Source organism: Miniopterus schreibersii (genome assembly GCF_964146895.1).
Source record: "Miniopterus schreibersii genome assembly, chromosome: 19".
NCBI lineage: Eukaryota > Metazoa > Chordata > Mammalia > Chiroptera > Miniopteridae > Miniopterus > Miniopterus schreibersii.
In genome coordinates this window covers 31935258-31962954 of record NC_138119.1, presented here as the reverse complement: position 1 = coordinate 31962954, position 27697 = coordinate 31935258, and the positions used below count along the sequence as shown (strand labels likewise).

Here is a 27697-nt window from a genome sequence, read left to right as displayed (position 1 = left end):
CCCCTACTAGGTATTGAGCCGGCAATCCTGAGCATGTGTCCTAACCAGGAATTGAACCTGTGACCTCTTGGTTCATAGGTTGACTCTCAACCACCGAGCCACACTGGCTGGGCAGCCTATTCTCACTTTTGAAATCTAAGATCCCATTTCCCCCTTTTCTCCTTTGTCTAAAATGTCATATATACCCAATTTGCCTCACTGTCTTTGGAATTTTCATGTTTGTGTGAATTCCACATGCATATATATTTAAAATTTTGATTTTCTCCTGTTAATTTGATTATTAGCCCAGCTAGAAGAATTTAGAAGGTGGGAGGAAAGGTATTTTTTTTAGCCCTCAGTTTATAAGGTTTGAAATGTCAAGAGTCAGCTGTTTTAAAATGTAAGTTATGCTTGTATTCTATTAGACTTCTCTTTTTTGTGGCAAGGGAAGCTGATAGGAAGGAGGAATTTATACTTTGTAATAGTTTGTCTTCTCAGAAGAGTGAGGAATCTAGACTTGGTTTTTCTAGGCTCTTTTCACCCTTTCCATGGTGTGGCTTGTTTATAAATCTCACTGTGTCACCTTTTTACTAGAAAAAGGCCTCAAGTAAACTCAAGCAAGTTTAAAAAATTTATTTTCCTTTTCTACAGTCCTTTTTTTTTTTTAAGGAGAAAAGGTAGAGATGAGAATTTTAAATTAAACCTTACTTTATTTCAATTCATGCTATATCTTTCCTTGATGATATATGTCCACCTTGGTTTAATCCAATTTGTAGGAATTTAGTTGCTATTGACAAGAGAAAACTTCTAATGGTCTAAATTAAATTATAGCTGCTTGAGAGTGAGAAAAAACAGGAATACTTAATCAGTTAATAGCTATGGGCCAATTAACAAAAGATTGTTTACATTCCTGAATATAACTTGGAGCTTTGATTCAACTCCCAGGCATCTGAATCCTGCATATGCATGAACTTTCTGGACTGTTGCCTTAACCAATCAAAAGTAGTAAATATTTCTTTCTTACATACTGTGCTTCTACCAAAGAACTGCCCATATTTCACCTTATTTCCTCCTACTTATTTCTAGAGAAAAAGCAAATATATGGTAAACAAATTCTTACTGGGCCACCCACAAACAATGGGACTGAGGGGAACAGGCTTTGCTAGATTTCTTCCTGTCTGACACATTTCATTTATATAATGATACTAATGTTCCCTTCTTTTAAGCAGGTTTTTCTATCTGAATTCTTTTAGGCAGGTAAAAGGGAGAATGTCAAAGGTTTTTTCTGAGTATGTTTCTTAATAACCAGTTTAAACTCAGTATCCTAAAATGCATATTTTAGGGTGGCAAAACTTTGGTCTCCTCAGTCCCACCTCTGAAACTTTAAAAAGTTTCATATTCCAGAAGCTAAGTTGGTAGATTGCATAGATGGTTCTTACTCTTGATGAAGCTCTTCAGTTTTTTGCAGGATCTGAACTAGAAAGTGATCAGAAGGGTATCAAGACTTTCAGCATGGGTATATTGCAATTGTGTTCTGACATGTCTTTTTTACTTCTGCTGGCTGCTTTTTTGTAAATCCTAGAGAGAATTTTCTACTTTAGAAGAGATTTTTAAAATTTTTTATCCTTTTAGATTTATCAACAGATTTAATTTCTTCACTGCCAAAATGGCATCACTTTCTACCTCTGCCCAGTGTTCGACATCTGACAGTGCTTGCAATAACTCTCCAAGACAAATCAAGCAGGTAAAGCATTTTTAGGCATTTCTGTTTCTAAGTTAAAAAAAAATTGAGTTGGGGGATATAGCTGACTTCACTGACTGTAGGATTTTACACAGAGCCAGAAGTATTTTTAAAAATGTCATATTAGGGGAGCTAGTAAACAGTATTAATAAAACACTCATAAATTTGAATTGATCATTGATTAAATAAATGTATGGAAATTACTGATTGCTTAGTGGTACATTTTGAAAACTTAGGGTGTTTTAGGGTACAGGTGGCTAGTGGGGAATTTGGGACCAAGTTATATAAGTTAGTTTTTTATCTCTCACTTTATTCTAATTAGTTTGTTTTCTTTAAAAATCAATTTTTAAATTGTAAATATAGCATATATATTCTTATAAAAGATTCAAAATTTATCTTTAAAGTATTTATAAAGACTTTTTTTACCCACCTCTTTCCCCAAAGTCTCTTTCCCCTAACAACACTGGTAATCAATTTGGTGTGTCTTGTTACAGATCTTTTCCTCTAACATATCAAAATAAGTAATTTTGTTTTGTGTTTTCATAAAAATTGTATACTACATAATATGTAGCTGAATATATTTAAAAAGTGGAATTTGGATTTGGTGGGAAAATGTAGCTTATGTAATAAATGGTTTTGACATAATTGACCATCTCTGGAAAGAAACAAGACCTCAAACCTTATATAAAAACAAATTGCAGATAGGTACTTAAATGTAAAAAATGAAATGATTAAAAATATTGGAAGAAAATTGAAGAAATAGTTGTGAAACTTTAGAATGAGGGAGGCCTCATGACAAAACTGGAGGCTGTAAGAGGAAGAGAAAGTCAGATTTGACTATATACAATTTAGAGAACAAAATTGTGTGGCTAAGGACAGACTCCACAATCAGTCAAGAGACAGCAACAAAGTCTCTTTATGCCTTGTTTATCCATTTATCTGCCAATGGTACTTGGGTTGTTCCCATCTTCTGGCTATTGTGAATACTGCTGCTATGAACACTGGTGTACAAATAGTTGCTTGAGTCCCTGCTTTCAGTCTTTTGGGTGTATACCTACGAGTGGAACTGCTGGGTAATTGCAAATTTTATGTTTAATTTTTTGAGGAACTGCCAAACTAGCTGCACCATTTCATGTTCCCTGCTAGCAGTGCACAAGGGTTCCAATTACTCCACTTCCTCACCAACACTTATTTTTTTCTTTTTCTCTTATAGCCACTTATGTGATGTCTTTTGAAAGTGTGATTTTTCAGGAAGTACTCTGATCATTTGTAGTTATATTCATTGAAAGATTGTGCAATATTAGATAAGTATCAGTATTTAAAAGTTGAAGGAGATTCTCTTGTTCTTTGCAGTATCAGAAACCAATCTAATTGAAATGTAAATATCAAGTTTATGTTTATATCAGGTACGACCAAAACTGCCACTTCTGAAGATTTTGCAGGCAGCAGGTGCACAAGGTGAAATCTTCACTGTTAACCAGGTAAGCTGTCAAAGAAAATTCTGTTTTAAGAACACCTGAGAACTAGAAGCTGATGAATTTGTAGTTCTGAACTCAGGCCTAAGAAGGGAAGTTCTCCTGAGGTACTAGAGAGGCCACTTTTGCTCTATTTTAAAGACCATGGAGCTAAGTTGAATTTCATATTTCCTTTAAATTTCCTTTTGAAGTTTGTTGTCAGCTAAACATAAGACTAACCATGAATTTATTGATCTCGGAGTTAAAATGCAAAACATGTTTAAGATTTAAAAAAATGACACTGTGATTTATAGGATATGCTACCAGGCAGGAATTAAATGCTGTAGTTTTGCATTATAAATGTGCCATATACTCTTGAACACTGTGAGTTATTTTAAACACTTATGCATTTAAATAACTTATTTAGTTTCTAAAGTTTTTTTTAAAAAAACTAACTGAATTCTTTAAGTGGAAATGAGTCAGTATTAAAATGTTAATCTCTTTGAACTGGGCTTGCTTTTAAGTAAGGTAAACCTGTTCTAAACAGAAGAAACAAAATTATCAAGCTTTTTTTGAGTTTTCTTAAAAAGCTTAACACCTGTCTGCAATCCCCCACTCCTGAGCCATTAAAACTTTCAAGGAAACAAATCTGGAGGCATTTCAGATTTTCTAGAATACTCATATTTCCTTTGTCACTTTAAATTACATAAAGCCCATCATTTTGGACTATATCTCTAAAATTCTGATAAGTATGACTTTTTAAAACTTTTTTAAAGTGTGGATTTTTATATCAAAATTATGAGTTATGCTGTCTTCAGTAGCATGGCAGAATTTACTGAGGAGAAAGTTGGACAGAGTCAGTTTATATAATAAGCTCTGTGTTATGGTGCATAAAGAGGAATTCCCTAAATATTTAAAAATATTGGTTGCCAGTATGTGCATTGAGGCAGTAGAGTATAGTGAGAATAATAATAGTATATACATATTTAGAGTATTGTTTTAGAGGATTTTATTTTGTATACTTAGAATGGATTTTTTCCCCCTGAAAGTTGGGCAGACATAAATATAGCACTTGCCCCCCTTTTCTTCTAGTAGATGCTCTTCCCCATCTTATTTTTTCCTAGGTATTTAATTAGATGTGAGAATTTTGTTAATACTGGGACATATTGCCTGGGATGGAGGGGAGCCTAGGAGCAGCATTGCTCCTAATATAATGGAAATAGTGTTGGAAAAAATTCTTCTGTGCAAATATCTAATAATTTCTAAGAAGTTGGGGCCTAAAGGCAAAGATAGCTGCTTTGGTCTGCTCATAATCTGAGATAACAAAATTCTTACTGTCATTAAGTGAACTTAATCATTAAGCAATTTTAAAAAATCTGTCACCTAGAGAAAACAGGACAAAATTAGATCATTTTTAAGTTTTGAATCGTGAACTTGTGTGTGTTCCCTTTCATTTTGTAAACCTGTGAAAAAGGCCAGATAGACTAAATTTTTGATAAACACTTAAAATTCTGTTTTATGCACTTAACACTGCTGATGATTTATTAACCATTGTACATCATTTGTCAAAAATAATTATGTGAACAGAGACAGCAAAAGACTATTGTAGTATGTACTCCTGGACTTGCAAAATATTTTTATGACCCAGGCACACTTAAAGTTTATTCCTTCTAGTAATAGAGACCTCTTTATTTGGATTGGTGAGAAAATTTTAAAGGGACAGTAGGTAAATTCACCACTTTTTCTCATTGTCAGATCAATACATTCCTATTATAAAACATAAGTGTCCGTTAATGTCCGGAATGATGATAAGTGGATGAACCTAGTAGTTGGAGTCAACTGTCCTGTTGTAGGACCCCAGACACCTTTTATGTTATCTCTTTGTTTAGCAAACCTAACTTACCTTATCTTCTTAAAATTAATTTGTGTGTTTTTGACAGCAGCTGGACAGAACTCTTAATATTTTATTTCTGTGCAGGTTATGCACTATCTAGGCCAGTATATAACAATGAAGCAGCTTTATGATCCACGGGAGCAGCATATGGTATATTGTGGTGGAGATCTTTTGGGAGAACTTTTAGGATGTCAGAGCTTCTCTGTGAAAGATCCAAGGTAAAAAAAGTAGGATTTATTTTTGGGGGTGCTTATACCTAACTACTTAATCTCCATAAGTTATTAGTGGTTATTTATTCCTTTAGTCAACAAATATTTGCCTATATATGTCAGGTGGCCTATGAGGCACTGAGAACGTAGTAGTGAGCAACAGTCTCTGATTTTATAGAGCTTAATTAAAGTGTAGTGAGACAGGTGCTCTTCTCCATCTTAATAAAATTATCACACTAATATATGGTAAAATTATACTGTGATTAGCAGTTACAGAAAAGAGGTACATGAAGTTGTGTTGGGTGGGGCTTAGGGTCTTAGGGATCAAGGAAAGATTCCTTGAGAAACTATATTTGTGTTGAGAGCTGAAGGATAATTAAAAAGTCAAAAGTCAATTAGAAGGGTCTAGTTGAAGGAGACCTTATGGCCCACAAAGCATCATGGTAAAGGCCTGGATATTAGGGAGCTTGATGTGACTAGGTTAGAATTTTGTGAAACAGTTGTAGACAGAGGAAGAGTGAGATGATGAGAAATGTAGAATTGCTGGGCAGTTTGAGATTGATGGTGGACTCTGTTGTGATTTTTATGACCTGTTGTGTGACTTTCTCCAGCTGCATGGGATATTTGGTTACTTATACAATCAATTAGTAATTGAGAAGCAGTGTTCTCTTTCTATAGCTTTGTGATGACTTCTGAGTCATTTTGTCTGTCTTTGGTAAGACTCCCTTCCACCTCCACTCCCTAATTAAAATGTAAAACTTAACTCCTAGAAAGAAGGAGTAGTCTGCAAACGAAATCTCCCCACTTGGGTTACTCTTAGCTAAATAAATAAAATGTAAATTAATTAGTTTCTAATGGGGACAAAATAATACAAGGGTTTGGGTACTAACATCTTGGTATTTTAATAATTAAAAAAATCTGCCTGGCTAGTGTGGCTCAGTTGGTTAGAACCTCCTCCCATGCCATACACCAAAAGGTGGTAGGTTCGATTTCCTGTAAGGAAACATACTTAGGTTGCGTGTTCCAACCCCAGTTGGGGCATGTGTGGAAGGCAACCAATTGATGTTTTTCTCTTTCTCTCTTCCCCTTCGTCTCTCTAAAATCAATAAAAAAAAATTCAAAAAAAGATCTATTCTGGGGAAAAAATTCTGTCTCTCCATATGTTAAAAAGTTAGGAGATATTGTATCAGAAATACACTTAACATTTTAATGGAAAACCATCGGGTGATTGATTTTTTAAAAATTTTATCTCCTTGACAGCCCTCTGTATGCTATGCTAAGAAGGAATCTTGTCGCTTTAACCACTGCTGCTGCAGGTATGTCTCATCATATTTTCTCAGTCTGTATGACAACTTTGAGTTCAAGGGGGCAAATGATATGGGAAGGGAAAACAAAAAGGATCATGGTGGAGATGGAATGCTGTCTTGGCATGACTGGAAGGGATACCATCACACACACTGTGATTACTATGTTATTTAACTTTTCATTGTGGAAATTTTTCAATATACTAAAGATAGATTGGTATAATTAATGTGTGCGCCTCTTAGACTTAACATTTGTTAACATTTGGCCATATTTGCTTTATGTAGACATACTTTTAAAATTGCTAACAGATTAGGACTTTTTTCCTTTGAACGTAACTACAGTGCCATTATTATACCCAACAAAATAATAATAAACTAAATAACTCCGTAATAGTATCCAATAGCCAGTTTATAATAGTTATCCCCAGTTATCTCAGAAATATCTTTTACATTTGGCTTGTTCAGAGTCCATACTACATTTGGCTGCTAACATTCCTTTTGTTTTTATGTCATTTATTTGGTGAAGAAATGAATCATTTGCCCTATAGCATGTCCTATATTCTAGAGTTTGCAGAGTGTATCCTTGTGATGTTTAACATGTTTCTCTCTTCTATTTTTGGTAAATTAGTAGTACTTGAATAGATTCAAGTTTAAATTTTTTGCTGAGAAGGTTTCATAGGTGGTGCTTTTGCGCATCTATTGTATTACATCAGTTATGTAAGGTCTTCATGTCCCTCTTTCAGTGATAAGATTCTGTGGGCTCATGTGGTGTCATCCTGATCCATTTTAAAGGTCCCCCAAGAACCTTTCACCTAACAGTTTTAGGTTAACTTTCTGTTACTTGAAGGCCAATTTTTCTAACCCTTTGCTCGATTTTATACCTTTTAAATATTGTCCTTTGAGTTTAATTTATTAGATATGTGCAGGAAACTGGCTGCTTTGGGTCTGAAGTGTGGTGTGTTAGAGATAAGTGAATTAATAAACTGGAGACAACTGAAATGTAACCCTGTCCCACTCATTTCCAAATAATGAAACTTTTTTCTTCAAGAAAGCACTTTAGATTGGCTATTTTTGAATAGATTTCTGAAATAAATAGCTTGAACAAATCCATCCCTAATAAAGATTTACACTTTAAAGTGAGAGCAAAGAGACTTTGCTCTCATTGAAGTATGATTTTGAACTTCCATTGAATTTTGAAGCCTGTTGGTTTCATTGAGCCTTTGCCCATTTTACCCAAGTGTAAATTTCTGTGGGAGAGGGAAGGCCTTCTGAATGATGTGGCACTTTATTGAAGTTCAGTCACTTGAGAAAATAGTGTGGCTTTTCTGGGATACTCACTATAGGCTTGAAATACACAGAGCATTTTATATTTGCTCTTGTACCTTTCAGTAAAATTTTTCTGATTGATCTTTCTCTGAATATCTAGAGTAGGTATAATTCTCACTTTTTGGCTCTCATTTTCTTTCTTGCACTTCCTTTGCAGAATTTAATATGCCATGTATTATAAATGAACATTTCTATAGCAAACATTTCAGTTGATTCTCACAACAACCCTGTGGGGAAGGTCTGGAGATGAAGAAACTGTAGAATGAGTGATTAGTCCAAGATCAAGTGGCACTTCATCAAGTGCCACTGATGAAGTGGTACAGGAGATATATCTGCTTGGCCAGCCCTTGGGTTTTTTTCCATTGTGCCACACATTCCTGTCTCCTTAACCCTTGCTTGTAACAGAACTTGCTCCAATTGATTTTTAATTTTTTTTTTAAACACATCTTCATTTATTTCAGAGAGAGGACAGGAGAGGGGGAGAGAGAGATAGAAACATCAATGATGAGAGAGTCATTGATCGGCTCCCTCCTGTACGACCCCAACCGGGGATCGAGCCCGCAACCTGGGCATGTGTCCTCACCGGGAATCGAACCCCGATTGCCTGGATCCCAGGTCGACACTCAACCACTGAGCCATTCCCGGCCGGCTCCAATTGATTTTTTAAACACATTTTTTTCTCTGAGCATTAAATCTTAAGAACTTTTTATTTTTCAGCTTGTCATTTTGAAATAATTCCACCTACAAAAAAGTCACAGAAGTATTATAGAGTTCCTTATACTCTTTACCCAGCCCTTACATAACCAGAGTAGAAATAACTTTGCTCTGATTTGCACTTGGATTAGTGCCTGTGGTTGATCTTTGTTAAATGGGTTGCCTGTGCTGTTGTATTTGAAAGGACAAATGAGACAAGTGCTTTCCATATCACCTATTTTACGCCTTTGCAAATGAGCTAAACCTTTTATTTTGATGGCTGAAGAAAATATTATTTAAAGTGCGGGTGGTTCTTTATAAACCATTTCTCCAAATTTCCACATGCATCCTAATAAAATGAAATATCTATGACAAACTTTGTATTTAGGAATTTCTTTGTACATTGCAGTTTTCTCAGATAACTTTTTTTTGCTCCTAATTGTTGTAACCTAAAAATAAGGTAGCAGACTTTAGAATATAAATGACAGTAATCAAATGATAATAAATGCTTCATCTGCGTTAAAGACCACTGTGGTCAGAAAATGCTGTCTCCTAAACTCCTCAGTATCTCTTTATATCTATAACCGTGCTTCTAGAAATAATGCTGTCTATAATTACAATTTTGAAGATGTTTGTTTTGTGCATAACAGCTGAATTGCGAGAGCAGTTATAGGATCTGTATTCTCTGCCAGTCTATTAGATGAGGATATTTTCCATAAGATCTCTGGCCCCGGTAGTAACCAATGAACCCAATCCATGATACTTACTTATAAGCATCTGTTAGGTATGGCCTCTGGGTGGTCCAGATTATTAAATTCTCTGAGGCTAAGTTTTCACCTCATGTTCTACTTGAAAATTTCCAAGTCCTTGAAATACATTTCTTTCAGACTGTCTAAGAATTTCTCTCAGGCCATTGTTTCCTTTTCTTCTTTTTATTGATCTTGAGAAAAACTTGCTCTACTTCCTTGTCCTTCTTAGGAAATATTTATAGTAACTGAGAAAAATAAGACTTGGTGGTTAAAAAAACCTAATCTCTATTTAGGTGTTTGGGAATTTAAACTGAAATCATTGACATTTGGAATGTAAGTTTATAGGAAGATGCTATTGTGTTATGAAGCAAGTGAGAAATTCCAGATTTTCAGATTTCATAACCCTTTATAACTTTTTAACATTTAAAATAAAAATTAAATTAGAAAGCCAAACCATTTTTTGTTGTTGTTTACAAGTTAGGCAAATTTGGTAATAAAGTACATATAAGAAGAGATGGTAAAAATATGCACCATATTTCCTCTTGAAATCACTTTTCATATTAAAATTTGAAAGCTTGCTATGGAAGAACATTTTTTGGTTATTTTTCATTTTCCCCCAGATTATATTTTGATAATATATTTTGAATATAGCCTGTTTTGGTTTTTGCGGTTTTTACCAGTTTTGATTTTTCTGTTCCTTTTGGATGAGAGCCTTGTTAAACCAACATGGAGAAGTACATCTCTAGGGACCAAACCTGGCTCCAGAGTTGTTTGCTGAGGTCCTTTTTGTGTGGAAAGAATGGTTATTACCAGGGAAGGTGTTCCTTTTGTTTTACTTGCTATCCAGATGCTGCTCAGACTCTCGCTATCGCACAGGATCAAAATCTGGATATTCCAAGTCAAGACCAACTGAAGGTAAAATCACCACATGGTGACTTCTTTTGTTGTACAGAGTGGCCCCTTCTCTGTACCTATGGATCTTGACCTCCCAAGACCTTTTGCTGAATGTAGAAAGAATTTAATAAGAAAGGCTCTTGGGAGTTCATAGACCAGGGACAGAGTGAAAATTCTCTGTTCTGTCTATAACAGAGTTCCAGGCTCTGAATCTGTCCTTGGGATGTAGCACTTCTGATCTTCAGTTCTTCCAGTTGCATTTTCTTTGTGTGTGCACCTGTGTGTGTGTGATGGTGTATATTCATAGGTGTTTGAGGTAACTGCTTTTATTAGATTTTAACAGGCTCGTTGCAATTAAGTTCATGTCAGGCCATTTCTTAAAGCTTCCCCAAACCTGGGAAAACCTCATGATCATCTTGGTATATGGTGAGGATGTCACATGTTTTCTGAATTATGCCTAATTTTGTAGTAGGCTAAAGGATTTATATTGATAGCCTATTTTTAACTGTACACTTTGGTCTTTTGTGCAGAGATTTACACCCTGCTCCCCCCAGGTTTGGGATTCTCTTAGCTCTGCTCACAGTGGGTTGAGATGTTGCTTTTATTTGATGACTGTGGTGAACGCGAGTTCTCTTTCTTGTGTGTAGCCCATTGTGTCACACACTAACTGGTGAGCCAGAATGGAACTGCTGCATCCCCTGGTCTCAATCATTACTACTCCACTGATAGACACCTTTCCCTTCCTTTCAGCCAAGTGCAGAGGAAAGTCCCAGTCCCAGGAAAAGTACTGAAGAAGGCAATATTTCCACACTGCCTACCTCACGGCACAAACGCACAAATTCTAGAGAAGGTAAGTTCTGGGTTAAGGCTATGTAGACTTTTCTTTGTTGTTGATGATGTCTGGGAATGACATCTATCCAAGTTAAACACTAGCTGTAATTAATATTGTTATATAGAGAAATAAAATAATAATAATGCTATCTCTTCCATGTGAAATAGGAGGGGCATATGTCATACTTATTTCTCATTCTTTTCTGAAAATCTTTTTTTAAATTTTAAAAATATATCTTTATTGATTTCAGAGAGAGGAAGGAAGAAGGAGAGAGAGAGAGAGAAACATCAATGATGAGAGAGTCATCACTGATCGGCTGCCTCCTGCACACCCCTGACTGGGGATCGAGCCTGCATCCTGGCATGTGCCCTGACCAGGAATTGAACCATGATCTCCTGGATCCTAGGTCGACACTCAATCACTGAGCCATGCCCGGCTAGGCTTGAAAATCTTTAAAAAAAATCCTTGTCACTATTGTTAACTTTGAAGAAGGTGGTAGCAACCCATCTTTTAGCAACCCATGATTACTGGGATATGGAGCAAGACTTCCTTTAGCTAGTAAGCTAATGGAAGATGGCTGTGCATTTATCACTTTGCCACCTGGTAACTTAGCTGCCTTGGTCTTTTCAATCTTGGTACCCCTGTACATACTTGATTTTGTTAGAATTTTTATTTTGATATGTTTGCTTGATGAAAATTTTCATAGATTTTTGAAGTTTGCAAAAATGATAAAGTATGCTTAGTATTTCAGAGCCAAGAATGAGACATAAGCCTAGTAGTTCCTTTGCCCTTGAGTGGTAGTTACCAGATCTTTGCCATCCATATTAGATATGGTATGGTATGGTTAAGTTAAATGAGTTAATTGATATTTGGGAAGTTTCCTCAAGCCCTACATTATAAAATACCTCCTAAATATTTTTTCTGCAAAAATGTATAAGATAAATTCCTCAAAGATATTTTATGGCATGATGGTTTCTAGTCTAGGCTCACATTTGGAGCAGTGGCAGGAAAGTTATGTTGTTAAAATTGTTCTAAATGTTTAAAGTCAAAGCAGTTTTTCATGTTGGATTGCTTTCCTCAAATTTCATTTGAATGTAAGCTGATTATTGGGCTACCTAATTACCTTGGAGCTTATTCCAGTCTTATGGCTCTGATGTATAATTTTGTTCCTTTAAATGCATGTTTTTGCTTATTTTCTACTTAGAAGGCTGTTTAAAGCATAAGAACAGCCAATTCAAGAGACTATATGTAGTTTATGATGTAAATGTTGAGGAAGCTTAGTAATTTTAGGAAGATGTATAGGAAGAGGAGACAAAATTTTTATATTTGGAAAGAATGGCCTGTTTCCACTCCCTGCATGAGAAGTTACAGAGCCTGACTAGGTGGAGAAAACTTAATATTTGTCTTAGGAGTTTGATTTCTGATAACTTCAGCAAGGAGTAAGTAAGAAGGTAGTTGAAGTTTCCCTGAGCACAGATACATCTTTTAATAGGATCAACGTAATTTGTAAGTAGGTAGGATAAACTTTTGTTCTAGCAAGGACTCATTATTGCAGACATTTTTAAACTATATGTATGTACCTCAGCACATTTAAAAGCCGTGGTTGCCATTGGTGTGTCTAGTGCATTGGGAGAAGAGGTAGAGGAGAAAGAAGGTAGGAAAAGGGTGAAGCGCAACAAAGAAGATTGCGTGATGGCAAAGAAAGAAAGGAGTTTCATGTGGTAGCGACAAATGTGGGTTAGTAACTGCCGTGAGTGTCATTTAGATGTAGGATATAGGATCTTTTCCTTGAAATATGTGGGGCCTTAATGTGTTTTGGATTTGCAGTATTTTTAGATTTAGATATTTTAACTCTGAAATAGCCCATCGATCCAGAAGGGACATACATATATATTTATTTGGACAGCCTAGAGTTTAGTATTTTATAGTGGTTATTACTAATTGAGAAATGTCCCACAATATGTGATACCAGTGAGACTACCTTGACAACCTGGCATTTGCCTGTGTTATGTTCTGTACCAACTCCTGTCTCAAGGGTTTGGCCACTGTGCTGTCACCATTTGCAGTCCAGTGGATCAAGCCATTATCAGATACCACGCACTAACGCAAGATATTCTTTAGTTTATTACAGTGGTAGGAACGTTTAAAATGCCAGTAAATGTCATTGTTTGGATGGTTTCAGAGTTTAGATTTCTTGATCAATGATTATCTACTTCTAGTGCCATTATTGCTAATAAAGTCTAAACAGAGTAGATTTGGGCTCTGCAACTGAGATGGGTATTTGGTTTCTGATTGTTCCTACTGGGATTAAGAATTACATTTTACTTACCTTATAAGGTGATTGTAAGTATTATAAAGAGCTGATTCTTAAGGTTTGTGGACATAGTTATCATGCTTTTCATTTGACTTCTATAGATGAAGACTTGATAGAAAATTTAAGCCAAGATGAGACATCTAGGCTGGACCTCGGGCTTGAGGAGTGGGATGTAGCGGGCCTGCCTTGGTGGTTTTTAGGAAATTTGAGAAAAAATTACACACCTAGAAGTAATGGCTCAACTGATTTACAGACAAATCAGGTAAATTTCATGTTTGAAGAGGAACTTCCTTTTTTTTCTTTTGAAAAGAGTAACATTCTTGGTTACACTTGACCACACATTACATTCTCTAAGAATTCTCATACAGCGTTGTGACTTATGCCATCTCTATGCAGATGGTGCCCAAATCTATATTGTTAGCCTTGACCTTTACCCTAAATGCCCAACTTCCATATCCAGCTGTCTATTCAACACCTCTACTTAGATGATCTGACATTTAACATGTTCAAAACAGAATTTTTTTAACCAAACACTCCTATCCAGTCTGTCCTTTTTCATAAGCCTACCTTCTACCATTATTCCAGCCGGAATATCAAGGGGTATGGTTGATTTCTTTCAATTGATGGTCATATGTCACATTCAGGTTAGCTAGTACACCCAAACTCTAACCAACCACTTTTTATTGCTTCCACTGTCATACCCTAATTTAAGCCATCATCATTCTGCTCCTTTATCTTACTTTATATTCCCCATTGCACTTCTCACTTTGTAAAATGATTATTTTATTGTGTTTACATATGCATTGGCTGTTTATCCCCACTGAAATGTAAGTCCAGGGCTTTTCTATTATTAACGACTCTATATTCTATTGCCTAATACCTAAAATAGCATCTGACACATAATAGTAGTTCAATGAGTATTTCTTCAGTAAATGAATGGACATATGGCAAAATAGTAAGTTGTCTCTTAGTAAAATAGCAAAGTAGTAAGTTGTAGAAAAGCATGTCATAAATGTCCATAGTTGAATGCAGAAAGAAAGTTATATTTAAAGGTGTTTAAGAATGCAGAGAGGTTTGAGTTACCCTCAGTATTTCTCATATTTCTTCAATAAACAATTATTAAAGGAATATCTCACAATTAGTAGAATGTTTTCTAGGTTCTCAGTGCCACTTGTGGAAAGGAATGTAGAGAATGGATTCTATTTACTTGAGCAACTATGAGTCTAGCTTTTAAGCTTTTCAGTGCTGTTTCTCAGGTATTATACTTGATTTACTATTAAAATAAAAAATTCCGACTATTCCTAGCTTTAATAAACATACTCTCAAAATTAAAAACAAAAACAAAATCCCTTACCAGGCACCAGTACATCCATTAGCTTTTATTTACATAGTAGGTGCCAAGTAGGTATTTGTTGAATGAATAGGTATCCATTGGAGAAAGGCTAGGTGTTTGGGGATATGTGAGGACATTGAGTTTTGGGTTAATTTATGTTGGTTCAACATCTCTGATAAGCCTGACTATAAAAACTCATTATTTGTTTTTTTCTATTAGGACATAGGTACTGCCATTGTTTCAGATACGACAGATGATGTGTGGTTTTTGAATGAGGGAGTGTCAGAGCAGTTTGGTGTTGGAATGAAAGTTGAAGCTGCTGATACTGAACAAACAAGTGAAGAAGTAGGGAAAGTGAGAGACAAAATGGTACGTTGTGGAAATATTTCACATTGGTTGTAATTAAGTGTGTTGTATAATCTACTCAGATCTGGTGATGTGACCTATACTATACCACTTGAATTCACATAATCCACCCTACCTCTCTTTTCCTTAATATTTTTCTATATCTAATTTTAAGATTCACACTCAGTAAACCAAGGCTGCCTTAAAAATAGGCTAGGATGCCATGGGTTAAGTTCCTTCTTTGTTAGAGGCAATAATATACCCTTTTTCTGCTTGCCTAGTTTCTCATTGTGAGTTTTTTTCTTCTGGAGACCTTGTGTTGCTAACAATGCAGAGTTCTAAATGGCCACAGCAGCCTGTAGAGGGAAAAAAACCTTAGACATCTCAATAGCTTTCATAACCATTTTATACCCAAATGGAAGTAGACAGATGAGTTTTTCCTACGTATTAGAGATTTTTAAATAGGGTGAACGAGGGAGTTAGAATTCTGAGTACACATGATGTGAATATACCAAGATGAAAAGTCATCCAAGCATGTGTTTGATTCTCAAAATAACTGGGCAGCAGATCCCAGTGCCTGACATGGTCAAGAATCTCAGTAAATATCCACTGAATAAATAGAGCAAAAAACAGGCCTAAATTGGATCATTCTTATAATTAAGGGATTTTCATAGTACTTTGGGTTCCTGAAGGGGATATCCTATATGTTTGTGATAGGCAAATAGATGCTTGTGTTTTCTTAGACTAGTTATATGGGTAGCATTAGAAGGGAATGCAAGAGACTAGAATGAAGAGGCTAGAATGACATTTGGAAAGTTCTATAGAGAGATGGGACTTAAAATACCTAAAACTTTTGTAAGAAAGTTGCTATACAGAGGGTCATAATTGTATTATAACTGGTTCCATTTGCTGTGTCATAAAACTAGGGTTTTAATTTTTAGAATTTTAAATTCTAAATTTTATAATTTAGAAGACACTTCCCACATTTTTTTTGTTTCCTGGTCTGTAGGCATGTTTTTATAGGACAGCCAGAGTATCACATAACTATTTGTACATTTGAATATGAAGAATAAAATTTTAAAATACTTTGTTTTCATTTTTCACATCTAAGTGCCTTGTTTTATACACTGCTTTTACAATGCCTACCTAGATTCCTAAGATAAATTTCCACATTTAATAATTTGTAGCTGTTCTACTCTAATACTGTTTTGTTTTTTTAATCCTCACTCAAGGATATTTTTTCCATTGCTTTTCAGAGAAAGTGGAAGGGAGGGAGAGAGAGAGAAACATCAATGTGAGAGAGACACGTCCATTGGCTGCTTCCTGCACTTGTCCTGACCAGGGCCAGGGATTGAGCCTGCAACTGAGGGACATGCCCTTGGCCAGAATCAAACCCGGGACCCTTCAGTCCCTGGGCTGATGCTCTAACCACTGAGCAAAACCGGCCAGGGCTAATATTGTGTCTTAAAAAGATTTTTAGCGAGAGAGGAAGAGAGAGGGGGAGAGAGAGAGAGAAACGTCGATATGAGAGCAACATTGATGGGCTGCCTCCTGCACACCCCCTACAGGGGATTGAGTCTGCAACCCAGGCATGCGCCCTGACTGGGAATTGAACCAGCAACCTTTCAGTGCACAAAATGATGCCCAACCAACTGAGCCACACTGGCCAGGTCTTTTTTTCTTCTTAAATCATAAATTTGGGCACCCTCTCCCTTCTGAATGCAGAAGATATTTGGTGACCCTCTGGGTGTAGGTGTGTACAGAATCGTTTTTGGTCTCATTTAAGCTATCTCCTTTTAAAGTGATAATGATGGAGACAGAATGTGAGCTTTAAATGGAAGCTCTTTCATCTTTTCTGCTCTCAGGTAATAACCTCATGTGAGATAGGTAAATCTTACTAATGAGATATCTTTGCCGTCACAGGTGATTGAAGTGGGAAAAAATGATGACCTTGAGGACTCTAAGTCCATATGTGATGATACTGACGTAGAGGTTGCCTCTGAGGTACGACTCTAGTAAAGAGCTGTTTGCACCACTCATGTCTTCAGATGGTAACGTTCCAGCAGTTCACAGTGAAGAATGCCATTTCCCCCCCCTTTTTATCTACTTTTCTTGGGTGTTAAAAGATTTTGGTTTCTTTACATTTTGTTAGAAGTTTTTATTGGAATTTGAGAAGAGAAGATGAGTTGATTTAATCTTCCTACCTTGAAAAGGGATGACTTAATGCCTCTCAGTGTGCCTTTCTCCCTGCTGTAAAGACTGGACACCATGCCTTGAGTACAGTTAGTCAGAGTAGCTCTGCATTGCTTTTCCCACTAACCCCTCTGTAATGCCAAAGATGGACTTACAAGCTATCTAAAATTCTTTGTCAGGTATAAAAATTATATTTTCAATGTTTTCTTAAAAAATGGAAAATGGCTTAATTTCCACACAGATTTATATCAATGGAGGGCTAATAAGTGAAGATTTAGTATTAAGCTTTTAGGTAACAGGTTTGGATTTGTCATCAATTGACAACTAAGGTTTAGACTCAAATGTGTTCCTTGTTTTTTTCTTTTCATGCTAGCTCTCCACTTTCCTTTTAATACTCCCCTCAGCTAACTCACTGGAAAAAGAGGGTGCTGAGGGAAGGATAAGGGGGTTGATTTTACTTTTTGCTGCTTGGGGATGAAAAATTTTAGGTTGTCTCTGTGTTGATCCCTCTCCCACCCCACTACTATTGACTGTTACAGTAATTCATTGCAAACTATCTGTGCATAGCTAAGTAATAAAGTGGAATATATTGATCCATTAAGTGTTCTTGACCATAATACAAATAGCAGAGTTAAGAATTTCCATCTTCATCAGACTTCTGTGGCTACTTGGGCCCAGAAAACCTATTAGGCAAATAGACTGTATTTTATCAAGTCAAAGATGCTATTAACTTTAACAAGCCCAATTACTTTATGTATTAATAACTTATAAAGAAAAGTTGATGCCAATTACACCATGACACCATCAGTTATGGGTTCCAGATCTTTATGAATTTCCTTTGTGAGTGTTTGTGTAGTATTCATGTGAGATCTGAGGATCTTTACCCAGCACAAGAATGTTTGTTTTTTTTAATTTTTTTTTTAAAAAATATATCTTTATTGATTTCAGAGAGAGGAAAGGAGAGGGAGAGAGAGAGATAGAAACATTAATGATGAGAGAGTCATTGATCGGCTGTAGCCCGCAACCCGGGCATGTGCCCTGACCAGGAATCGAACCCTGATCGCCTGGATCCTAGGTCGATGCTTAACCGCTGAGCCACGCCCAGCCAGGCAAGAATGTTTTGAGGCTCTCTGGAGAACATCCCAGTTTAACGAATGGTCATGTTCCTGCCTCTTGGTCTAGGCAATTGAGTTATGACTTCTAAACTTGAAGTGCTTGATCTCTATTCTGAAAGCAAGAAAGTCAGCCTGTGTCACACTGATCCTATCAAAGCCAGGCAATTATCCACATTAAATGCTCTGGACTTGTTCCAGGTAGGTGCCTTTGAATTAAGCAAGGCATGTAAAATTTATTGAGCTGTAGTATCTCCTAATTTGAATATGGAAAAGTAGGAAAAAATTTACTTGGCATTCAAGGACAAGAACATTCATTTTTCAGAGGGTGTGATTTAGGCGTACAACTAGCTACCTATGATCCTGAGAGCAGTGAGAAAGCATGAATAAATTTAGAAGTTTTTAAATCTCATGATTGTAGTTTTTTTGTGTGTGCCAGATTTTATAACATTTCTTAAATAGTAGGAAAGAATAACAGAGTAGTATCTCTTCATTCTTTAGCCACTGAATTTGAGAGGGAGTTGTGAAAAGGGAAATGACCTAAAAAGAAGGCAGTGGGGAAAAGCAAACAATGTAAATTCCACTCAGACTAGAAAACCAAAATAATTAACTTTTTAAAAGATTGCTGTATCACATTTTGGCTTGAATGGGCAATTGTGTCACTATCAAAGTGGCTGTACAACTTATTTTAATTCTAGGCTAGGTCTTTGGGGTGGACTGTCTGGGCTCTCACTGGTGAGATGATGAGAATTTGGCCTACCCTCCCCTTTTCTTAGCATCGTGTTCTCCACTGAGTGAGTATTAATTGGCTGCACTTACCTTTGTAGGATGAGTGGCAGTGTACTGAGTGCAAGAAATTTAACTCTCCAAGCAAGAGGTACTGCTTTCGGTGCTGGGCCTTGAGGAAGGATTGGTATTCAGATTGTTCTAAGTTAACCCATTCTCTCTCCACGTCTGATATCACTGCCATACCTGAAGAGAAGGAAAAAGAAGGAATTGATATCCCTGACTGCCGAAGAACCATATCAGCTCCAGTTGTTATACCTAAAGATGTATATAGAAAAGAAGAAAACCCCAAACTCTTTGATCCATGCAACTCGGTGGAATTCTTGGATTTGGCTCACAGTTCTGAAAGTCAAGAGACCATGTCAAGCGTGGGAGGACAATCAGCTGGCCTTTTTAAACAGAGAGCAGTTACAGGAAATGGGGAGGATTGCCGGAATCTTTTGAAGCCATGTAGTCTATGTGAGAAGAGACCACGAGATGGGAACATCATTCATGGAAGGACGAGCCATCTTGTTGCTTGTTTTCACTGTGCCAGAAGATTAAAGAAGGCTGGGGCTTCATGCCCTATTTGCAAGAAGGAGATTCAGTTGGTTATAAGGGTTTTTATAGCATAGCTGTGAATCAGTGAATTAGAGAAATAATAAAAGGGCCAGGGCACATATTCAAAATGTCAGTAGTGAGCATCTCCACTCAGTGTGACCCATTATTTATTCATATAAGCATTGTAATTCAGGACAAATGAGTTCTTTAGAACTAGATCATTAATTTGGGGACTCGAATTAATGTGAAAAGATTTATTAGTCACTTCATTCTACCTTCAGAGATGAGGATCTGGGCCGTGGCCAGTGTCACTCAGTTGCTTGGAGCTTTGGGACACATACCCAGTTTTCGGATTTAATCCCCATTTGGGGCACATACAGGAAACTGATCCTTGTTTCGCCCTCACATCCATGTTTCTCTCTCTCCCTCTTTCTCTCTCTCTAATAAAAAAAATCCTTGGGTGAGGGGAAAAAAAATGACCTGGGAGGGAGCAGCTGTCAGTGCAGACAAAAGTATGTTCGCTCGTTTATTTACTAAATGACTTGAAGATTAACCTTTCTTTAGTTTATTTTTTACTCTTATTTTTTGTTAGGGCATGTTTAGTCACAGTTGACATTCAATATGTGTATATTTTATATATATATATTTTAAATATCTTTTATTGATTTCAGAGAGAGGAAGGGAGAGGGAGAGAGAGAGAGAAACATCAGTGATGAGAGCCGTCACTGATCGGCTGCCTCCGCATGACCCTGACTGGGGATCAAGCCTGCAACCCGGGCACGTCATGCCCTGACCAGGAATCGAACTGCGATCGCCTGGATCCTAGGTGGATGCTCAGCCTCTGAGCCACACCCTGCTGGGCGACATTCAATGTTATATTAGCTTCAGGTGTACACCATAGTGGTTAGATATATAATTTTTGAAGTGATCCATTCTCCCTCATAAGCCTAGTACCTGCCTAACGCCGTTCATACTAAATAACAGTATTATTGACTGTATTCCTTATGTTGTACTTTGCATCCTGTTAGGGAATGTTCTTAGGCATCCTCACCCAGGTGGCTATTAGAAACATAGTAAAGCTGACAGTGAAAAAAACAATTCAATTAGTTAAGTTACGTAGTGCTGTAGATCACTTTATGTTCACAGCCAGGCTTCATGATTCAGAGCAACCAAAAGAAAAGTCTTAAGAAACAGATTTCTTCCATGTGTGCCTAGAATAATGCTGTCAAACAGTTTTTGCTAGCAGACTCCTAAAATAAGTTTGAAAGTGTATATATAATCTTTTGCACATTTTAAAAATTAGGGTATAATTAGCGAACAGTAGTATTCCCGTCTGTGGACATCTGAGTGGATATCTGTGGACAACTACCCAAAATGAGCTCTAGAAGAACATTTCTGTTACCTCAGAATATTCCCTTGGGCCTCTTTCCAGGCAGCCCCTCTACCAGTTCATGATTCTCACCCTAGATTAGTTTGCCTTTCTGCATATGTTTAATGGGACATCTAAATTTTAAGAATAAATTTCAGTACTAACAGAGGGTGTACTGTACCCAGTATGTTCTATATGTGCTTTAGAGATTTTTATCAAAGCCTTGGAGCAGCAGGTTTAGCTGATTGAATTTGTAGAAAATGTTCTGTCATATAAACGGGCAAAGCCTGTTCTCATAAAGTTAATCAGCCAAATCAGATTTAATGTTCAGTCAAAAAATGTTGGACTGTTTTTAATTCAAAAAACGTTTCTGGCACAACCTTCTCAATTACAGTTCTAAGATAGAAAAATAAGGCTAGAATTTTTATACCTACACAGCTCTCTTTGCTTTACTCTGTCCTCTTTTGAGAGTTCTCTGAGGTTTTTCTGGTTTTTGGCATTGTGATGTGAGGCAATGCCCCATAGTAAGATTCTATATGGGTGAGAGGCAGTCTTTTGAAAATGGAGTATGGCAGTTGTGAAAAGGAAAGTAATTAAAGAGAAGTGTTTGACCTGAACAGTCTTTATCTGAGGACGTAAATCTTTGGACAATACATATGGTAACTAAGGATCTTTAGATTTCCTTATAGATATCCCTATCTGCTTTTCCCACGGAAAAAATCTTGGTCTATGCCCAGGAGTAGCAGTATGTCAGTTTGAAGAGAAAGGCCCTATAATTATCAAATGTAAGGATCTTAAGAATCTGCTACATTATTTGTTTTAAGAGGTCACTTACACAAACACCCCAGTCCCTATCCCCTTCCTCAGAACACAAACATACGCACTGACCCTGAGGTCTGGGCCAGGGATTTCCATTTGAACAGGTGCTCCTGAAAGCCGATGCCAGTGGGCCACAAACCACACTTTTGGAAGCCTTGCCCTTAAAGATTTTCTAGGTATAGGAAGTAGAGTAGATTCCCTTATTTAGCATTATATTTAATTTCTAACGGCATAAATTTTGTTAAAGAATTTTAAACCTAGGGCACACTCAACCCCTTTTTTTGCACTTGAGGCTAAAGGTCAAACGACTTCTGAAAGTCACAGAGCTAGTATTAGAATCCAACCAAACTATAGTTTAAATCATACTTGTTTCTCATTATTTGTTAAATATTTAAATGATGGTGCTTTGTTGAATTTGGAACAACCAATGACCTTAAAATACTGGAGACTATGGCTTGGCAGCCAGAATTGGGCTTTAGAGAGAAGAGTGGTTTTTAACACCTTTTCCCAAAAGAGAGGAGGCCAGTAAATGTCAGGCTTTCTTACATAATCATTAGTCCTCCCGATGGGAGGGCAAGTAAAGGTGGCAGAGGAACCTGAAGCATTTCCTCCAGTATTGCTCCTTCTCCATGATGCTGCTCAGAGATCTGCCTTTCCACTAGGGACGGGGTTTCCCCCCAGTAAATGAGTGTAAGATTTTGTTGGGCTATGGTAAATGTTCTAAATCTTCAGAAAGTTAAATTACTTTCTTGCCTATTTCTACCCCATTACTCTTTTCATACCAGTTTGAAAGTCTCAATTTTATTTTTCCCAGGCAGGTGTTTTCGCAGGTGATAAGAGAGGCAGGCAGGGTTGGAGACCTGCACTAGAACCCTGTGACTCTCCTTATGTAAAGTTGCAATTTTTTAGAAAACTTAAAAAAAAACCTTAAAATTTTATTTGTGCTTATCGATAGTTGATGCTAATTTTGGTACATCCTTGCACAGAATCCTCAGGCTATTTAGTTTTCCTCCTTTTGCCTTTGTTCACCTGAGTTTTTCACTGTTCCAATTAGTACTAAGTACTTTGAAGATCCTTGAGCCGTGTGTGAGCTGAAAAGAGAATAAACCTACACTTGGGTTTACTGTACCAGGCTTACTGTACCTCTGTGGAGCCCTTTGAATTACTGAAAAGGCGACAGAGAAGTGTATCTGCAGAAAGAGGTAGACCATATTTTTTGGTGCCTTATCTGAAATCCAAGATCCTGCTTCTGCAAATGTTTTTTTCCTTCATCCAGGATCCTTAGTCAGTGTCTTCTGGGAGTATAGCATAGGAAGTAGAATTCCGGATTTCTTGAGGGTAGAATGGTTAGGGATCCTTAAAAGGGCTGAATAGTGCTATCGGAGCCATTCTTCGTGTGCAGAAGCTTTGGACCATCTTGATCTCCTCTAGATTTTGTTCTTTTCTCAGTGCCACTCCGGTACAGATACATTTTACTCACTGCCACTAATGCAAGGCATTCGTATTTGAAATATTCATAATTCCAAACACTACCATTTATCTTTTAGTTGTACTGAGCGTGTTCATGTGCCCTGGCATGTTGGAAACTAGCGGTTTACTCCTGTTTTTCAGCATCTTCTCTGGTTTGTCTTTGTCTCCCCCTTTCACTCTCATATCTTCATTGGGATGTTAAATTATATGGTCTCTGTAGTAGGCCTTGCTTGAGTGAAATCCTGATTGAGAGGAAAGGGTCTGTTTAAGTGTCAGTGGAGTTCATTGTTTCTGTTGTATCACGCCAGACACTTGTGATTTATGAAATCATCCGACGTTAGCATCGCATTTCTTGTTTTTGTTATTTAAGTTAATATTTATGATCATGTTGTCCTGGACAAAAAGTTCAGAGCATCAATGATGAAGCGTTACAAAAACAAATTTCTGGATTATAGTTAAAAATGTCTACTGTCCTTTCATATTAGCTCATTATACTTGCACTGTACTGATATTTGGTATGCTTCTGTATTTGATACTTAAGTCAGACTTTATAAGAACATTATACCACGCCTCTAAACTGATATAACCATTTCTCCACAGTTCGTCCCTGGAGTATCATTGATTCCCAATCCTAGGCTTGAATAATGGACCGATATCCAACCGTGCTAGCTAGCCTCTAACCTGCCATGAACTTCTCTCATGCAAAATAGAATCACTGCCAAGCATTTGAAATATGCATTTGTGTTTTAATAATTTATATATGTTTAGATGTATATAATGCTTTGTAAAACATTATTTTGTTTGTAAGAATTTATTTTTAAAGGTCATGATCATTTGTAGCTTTTTAAATGCCGATTCAATGCACTGTTGCCTCCTTTGGAAAGTCATTAATAAGAAATTGGTAAATGATAGGTCTTGAGTTCTATAATGCTATTATAGTGTTACCTCTTGGCTCTCTTTAGAAAGGAGGAAACTTGTTAACCAGCTATTTGATTTTTATTCTACAGAGAGTTATGTGAACTGAAAGAATATGGCTTTAGATACTGTGAATCTTGTTTTCTGTTTAGTCAAATATCTGCTTAAATTGTTCAGTCCCATGTCCTAACGAACTCATATTGATGGTTCTCCCATTCATGGGTGTACATGTGTGCACACACAATGTCAAGACTGATAATACTTTTGCTAAAAAGTGGCTATAGATTAGAAATTAGCTGTGTTTAAAATCTGCACTTCAGAGGTCAAGGAAGCTGCATGCTCTTTCCTGTGCCAAAAGTAAAAAGTACACTGTTTACAAATGTCTGGAATTTTGCACTGCCGTAGGGTGTGTGGAGGTTACTTTGCTGGAATTTCCCAGATTTGTAATTAGTGGAGTTGTGGTTTAGCAAATGAGGAGAAATATTCAGGACCCTAAATTGGAAATGAGTACCTGACAGAGTGGTTCAAATGTCTCCCCATACCTAATTTGGGGACAGTTTTTCCAGATTGCGTTGACATGTCCTTCCTGTTGACAGCTTTCATTGTTTGTCAGTGCTATATTCTTGTATAGGAGCCACCAGATCTTTTTCCTTCTGTGGGAGAATGTCCCGTAAGCATTTTAAGATCTTTTGATGCAATGAACATGCAGTCCCTACTAATACTGTTCTTGGTGAATGTGGCATTGTTAAAGAAAATGTAATAAATCTATACTTGGATTTACTGTACCTCTATCAAGAGCTTTTTGAATGACTGAAAATGTTACAGAGAAGGAGTCGTATCTCAGAAAAGATAGTATTTCTTGGTAGCTTATCTGAAATCCCAGGTGCTACTTCTGCAGATAGTTTTCCTTCCTCCAGAGTCCTCTGGGAGGATAGCACAGGAAGTAGAATTCCTCATTTCTTGGGGGTAGAATGTGGCAGGGATCATAAAAAGGGCCAAATAGTGCTATCTATCAGCAGTTCCTTTCTTAGAACAGTGGTTGGAATTTGGCAAATGCTTTATTGAAAATTGGCATCATAATATTGAGAGTTTATCAGTGCATATAATGTCTTATCCCAAGGCGTTATGGGTTTTTGTTCTTGTTTTAGCAGTGACTAGTTTGCTGTCAGTTCCCCTCATTCCTCCCATGGTATTTTTCCCTTGGCATTCAAAGCTATTCTCCACTCTTGGAAGTTTTACACCAAAGGCCTCTGTGTACCACATCTTTAGATAAGATTCCTCTTTCTCAGTCAGTCCCAGGGAATGTTTCTGTTGCAGGGAGTTGGTGGATTCTAGCAATAAGGAAGGGAAGCTGTGACATCAGAGCTACCGATGCCACAACAGCTTGTGGTTGAAGTTTTTGGTGTGTGTCATGGGGGAGCCAGGTGGTTAAGCTTCCGTGTCTCAGCACAAGAAATTGAGGTCAGCCTTCCTTCTTCTCCAGGACGTTTATGTTTTCCCCTCTAGTTGGCATTGGTTTTTCACTTTCTTTTAAATGACAATCAAAAAATCATTTTTTTTTCTTTCTTCTTTCCCCCTTACAAAAGTAGTAGAGAATGTATTCAAAGGGGAATGAAATGTTTTTTTGCCCTTTGGCACTTGGCAAGGTAGGGGTCCTATGCAGCCTGGGAATGGGACTCTTAAGTTTATAGCTAGACACTCTTAAGTGCCTCGCAGAGATAAGGAGTGAGATTATCCCACTACTGTGAGTCCAGTCTTGACCTTTTTACTGCTCAGTTTTTCTCATCCATAAAATAAGTACATGTAACTCCCCTTTGTGCCTCAGAGTTTGATGTGGGATTAAGCGGGGGGAGCAACTTCACCTCTAATTGCTTTGAATGAGATATTTGAAATGTTAAGCCCTTGGTAGACAAAGCTCTGGGACTTCATAAAGTGGAAGAAAATGGTGATTTGGAATAGCTTCGAACAGTGGCCAGCTCGCTGGAGGAGAAAGGAGACCGCACGTGTTCCAGTCTGTTCTTTATAAGTGCTGCTAAGGTAGCTTTGTGTCTTTTTGGTGTTTGCACTATGTAATGCTTTTAATGCCTGTTGATTCTGTTGTGCTTTTTTGTAAAAAAATGTAATAAATAATTTTCATTTTGACATTTTGTGGTGTCATTATTGGGGAGATATGTAATTTTGTTTGTATATAGCAAAATCTCATTTTCTGTTTTTACATACAGTCTTTGGTCTGACTTGGGGACCAAAATGATAGCTTTTGCCATAGAAATTGTTATATCCAAACAACAACTTTTGATATTTCCCCCCAGTTAGCTATAGAGTAATTATATTTCATTTTTAGGTTTCCAACCCTGAAGGAAACTTCACAATTTTGCAGAGTATTTTTTAACATTGAGCTAGCTAGTGAATTGTGGAGTTTTTTTTTTCCTCCCACTAGAGACCTCGAGAATTAGAGAATAGAGTACCTGCATGTCTGGAGTGATTTAAGGCAAGCCCTCTCTAGGCACAAGTGTGTCCCTAACTCTTCTGAGCCCATGCTTATATCAACCTGTCCATGCTTTTTGCTATTGAGATTTTAGATGGCGAGATGATGATTATATGCCTTTTTGAAAAGTGAATGAGATTTAAGAAATCTCAAACGGTATTTTATGTTCACTTTGAGGAGCTACATTGAAGGCACTGGTCTGTTGTCTTCAGGGTCTGTTCTTTGGAGGGATATCAAAGGAAGGTGAGCCTGCCCACAAAGAGCTTGCTGGCCCACCTGCTTTTCAGAGGCCAGTCCCTTATCACTAGGGCCGCTAAGGTGAGTGAAGAGCCTGGTCAGCTGTCCTGAGCTTATGGCCAACACATAGTTGCAGATTGGTGCTCACTGCACAACTTTTGGAAGCACCCTTCCTAGGCCATAGGAATGACCACCTAAGCTCCTGGTGCTGCTTATGTGCTCATGGGGCAAATCTGGTACCTCTTGTGAGGCGGCTGCTGAGGAGACACCAGTGCTCGCCATGGTGGACAAAAGGCGCAGGGAAGGAGTTGAGACTGAGCACGAGGGTCATGTTAATTTGAAGGTGGTGGGTCTGGTGCGGTTTGAGATTAAGGTACACGCCACAGAGTAGCTACTAATGAATGACAGCCTGTTGTGAAGGACAGGGTTTGTGGATGGAGCAGATCAGGTTCCGATTTCCCGGGCAGCCAATCAATGAAACTGCCACTGCACAGTTGGAAGGGAGCATGAAGGTACAGGTGATGTGTTCCAGCAGCAGACAGGAGGTGTCTGCTCAAAGGGGAACTGCTGCTTGCTTCCAGACGAGAAGACACTGTCCATTAGAAAACTGCAGTTTGGTTCCATATCCTGAATGCGTTATTCTTTCACGCTCCCCCTCCCCTTGCCTTTATTGTACGTACATAAAGTGACTGGTGTATGTGCAC

At 37.3% G+C, this 27697-nt stretch overlaps 1 protein-coding gene across 8 annotated transcripts in view; it reads left to right on the top strand.

Moving 5' to 3' along the window:
* MDM4 (MDM4 regulator of p53) overlaps nucleotides 1-27697 on the top strand; it is a 54118-nt gene that overhangs the window by 8193 nt on the left and 18228 nt on the right. The window contains exons 2-11 of one of the 8 annotated variants that reach the window (XM_081121209.1): nucleotides 1612-1723; nucleotides 3127-3201; nucleotides 5153-5286; nucleotides 6538-6593; nucleotides 10197-10264; nucleotides 10994-11093; nucleotides 13491-13651; nucleotides 14942-15091; nucleotides 16991-17071; nucleotides 23957-26413. In XM_081121209.1, the coding sequence (XP_080977335.1) occupies nucleotides 1646-1723; nucleotides 3127-3201; nucleotides 5153-5286; nucleotides 6538-6593; nucleotides 10197-10264; nucleotides 10994-11093; nucleotides 13491-13651; nucleotides 14942-15091; nucleotides 16991-17071; nucleotides 23957-24001 (948 nt within the window). In that variant the 5' untranslated portion in view covers nucleotides 1612-1645 and the 3' untranslated portion in view covers nucleotides 24002-26413. Of the gene's footprint in view, nucleotides 1-1611; nucleotides 1724-3126; nucleotides 3202-5152; nucleotides 5287-6537; nucleotides 6594-10196; nucleotides 10265-10993; nucleotides 11094-13490; nucleotides 13652-14941; nucleotides 15092-16990; nucleotides 17072-19199; nucleotides 19859-23956; nucleotides 26414-27697 lie in introns of those variants that run through there. The other 7 variants (XM_081121207.1, XR_013997699.1, XM_081121208.1 and 4 more) reach the window with 7 other exon arrangements.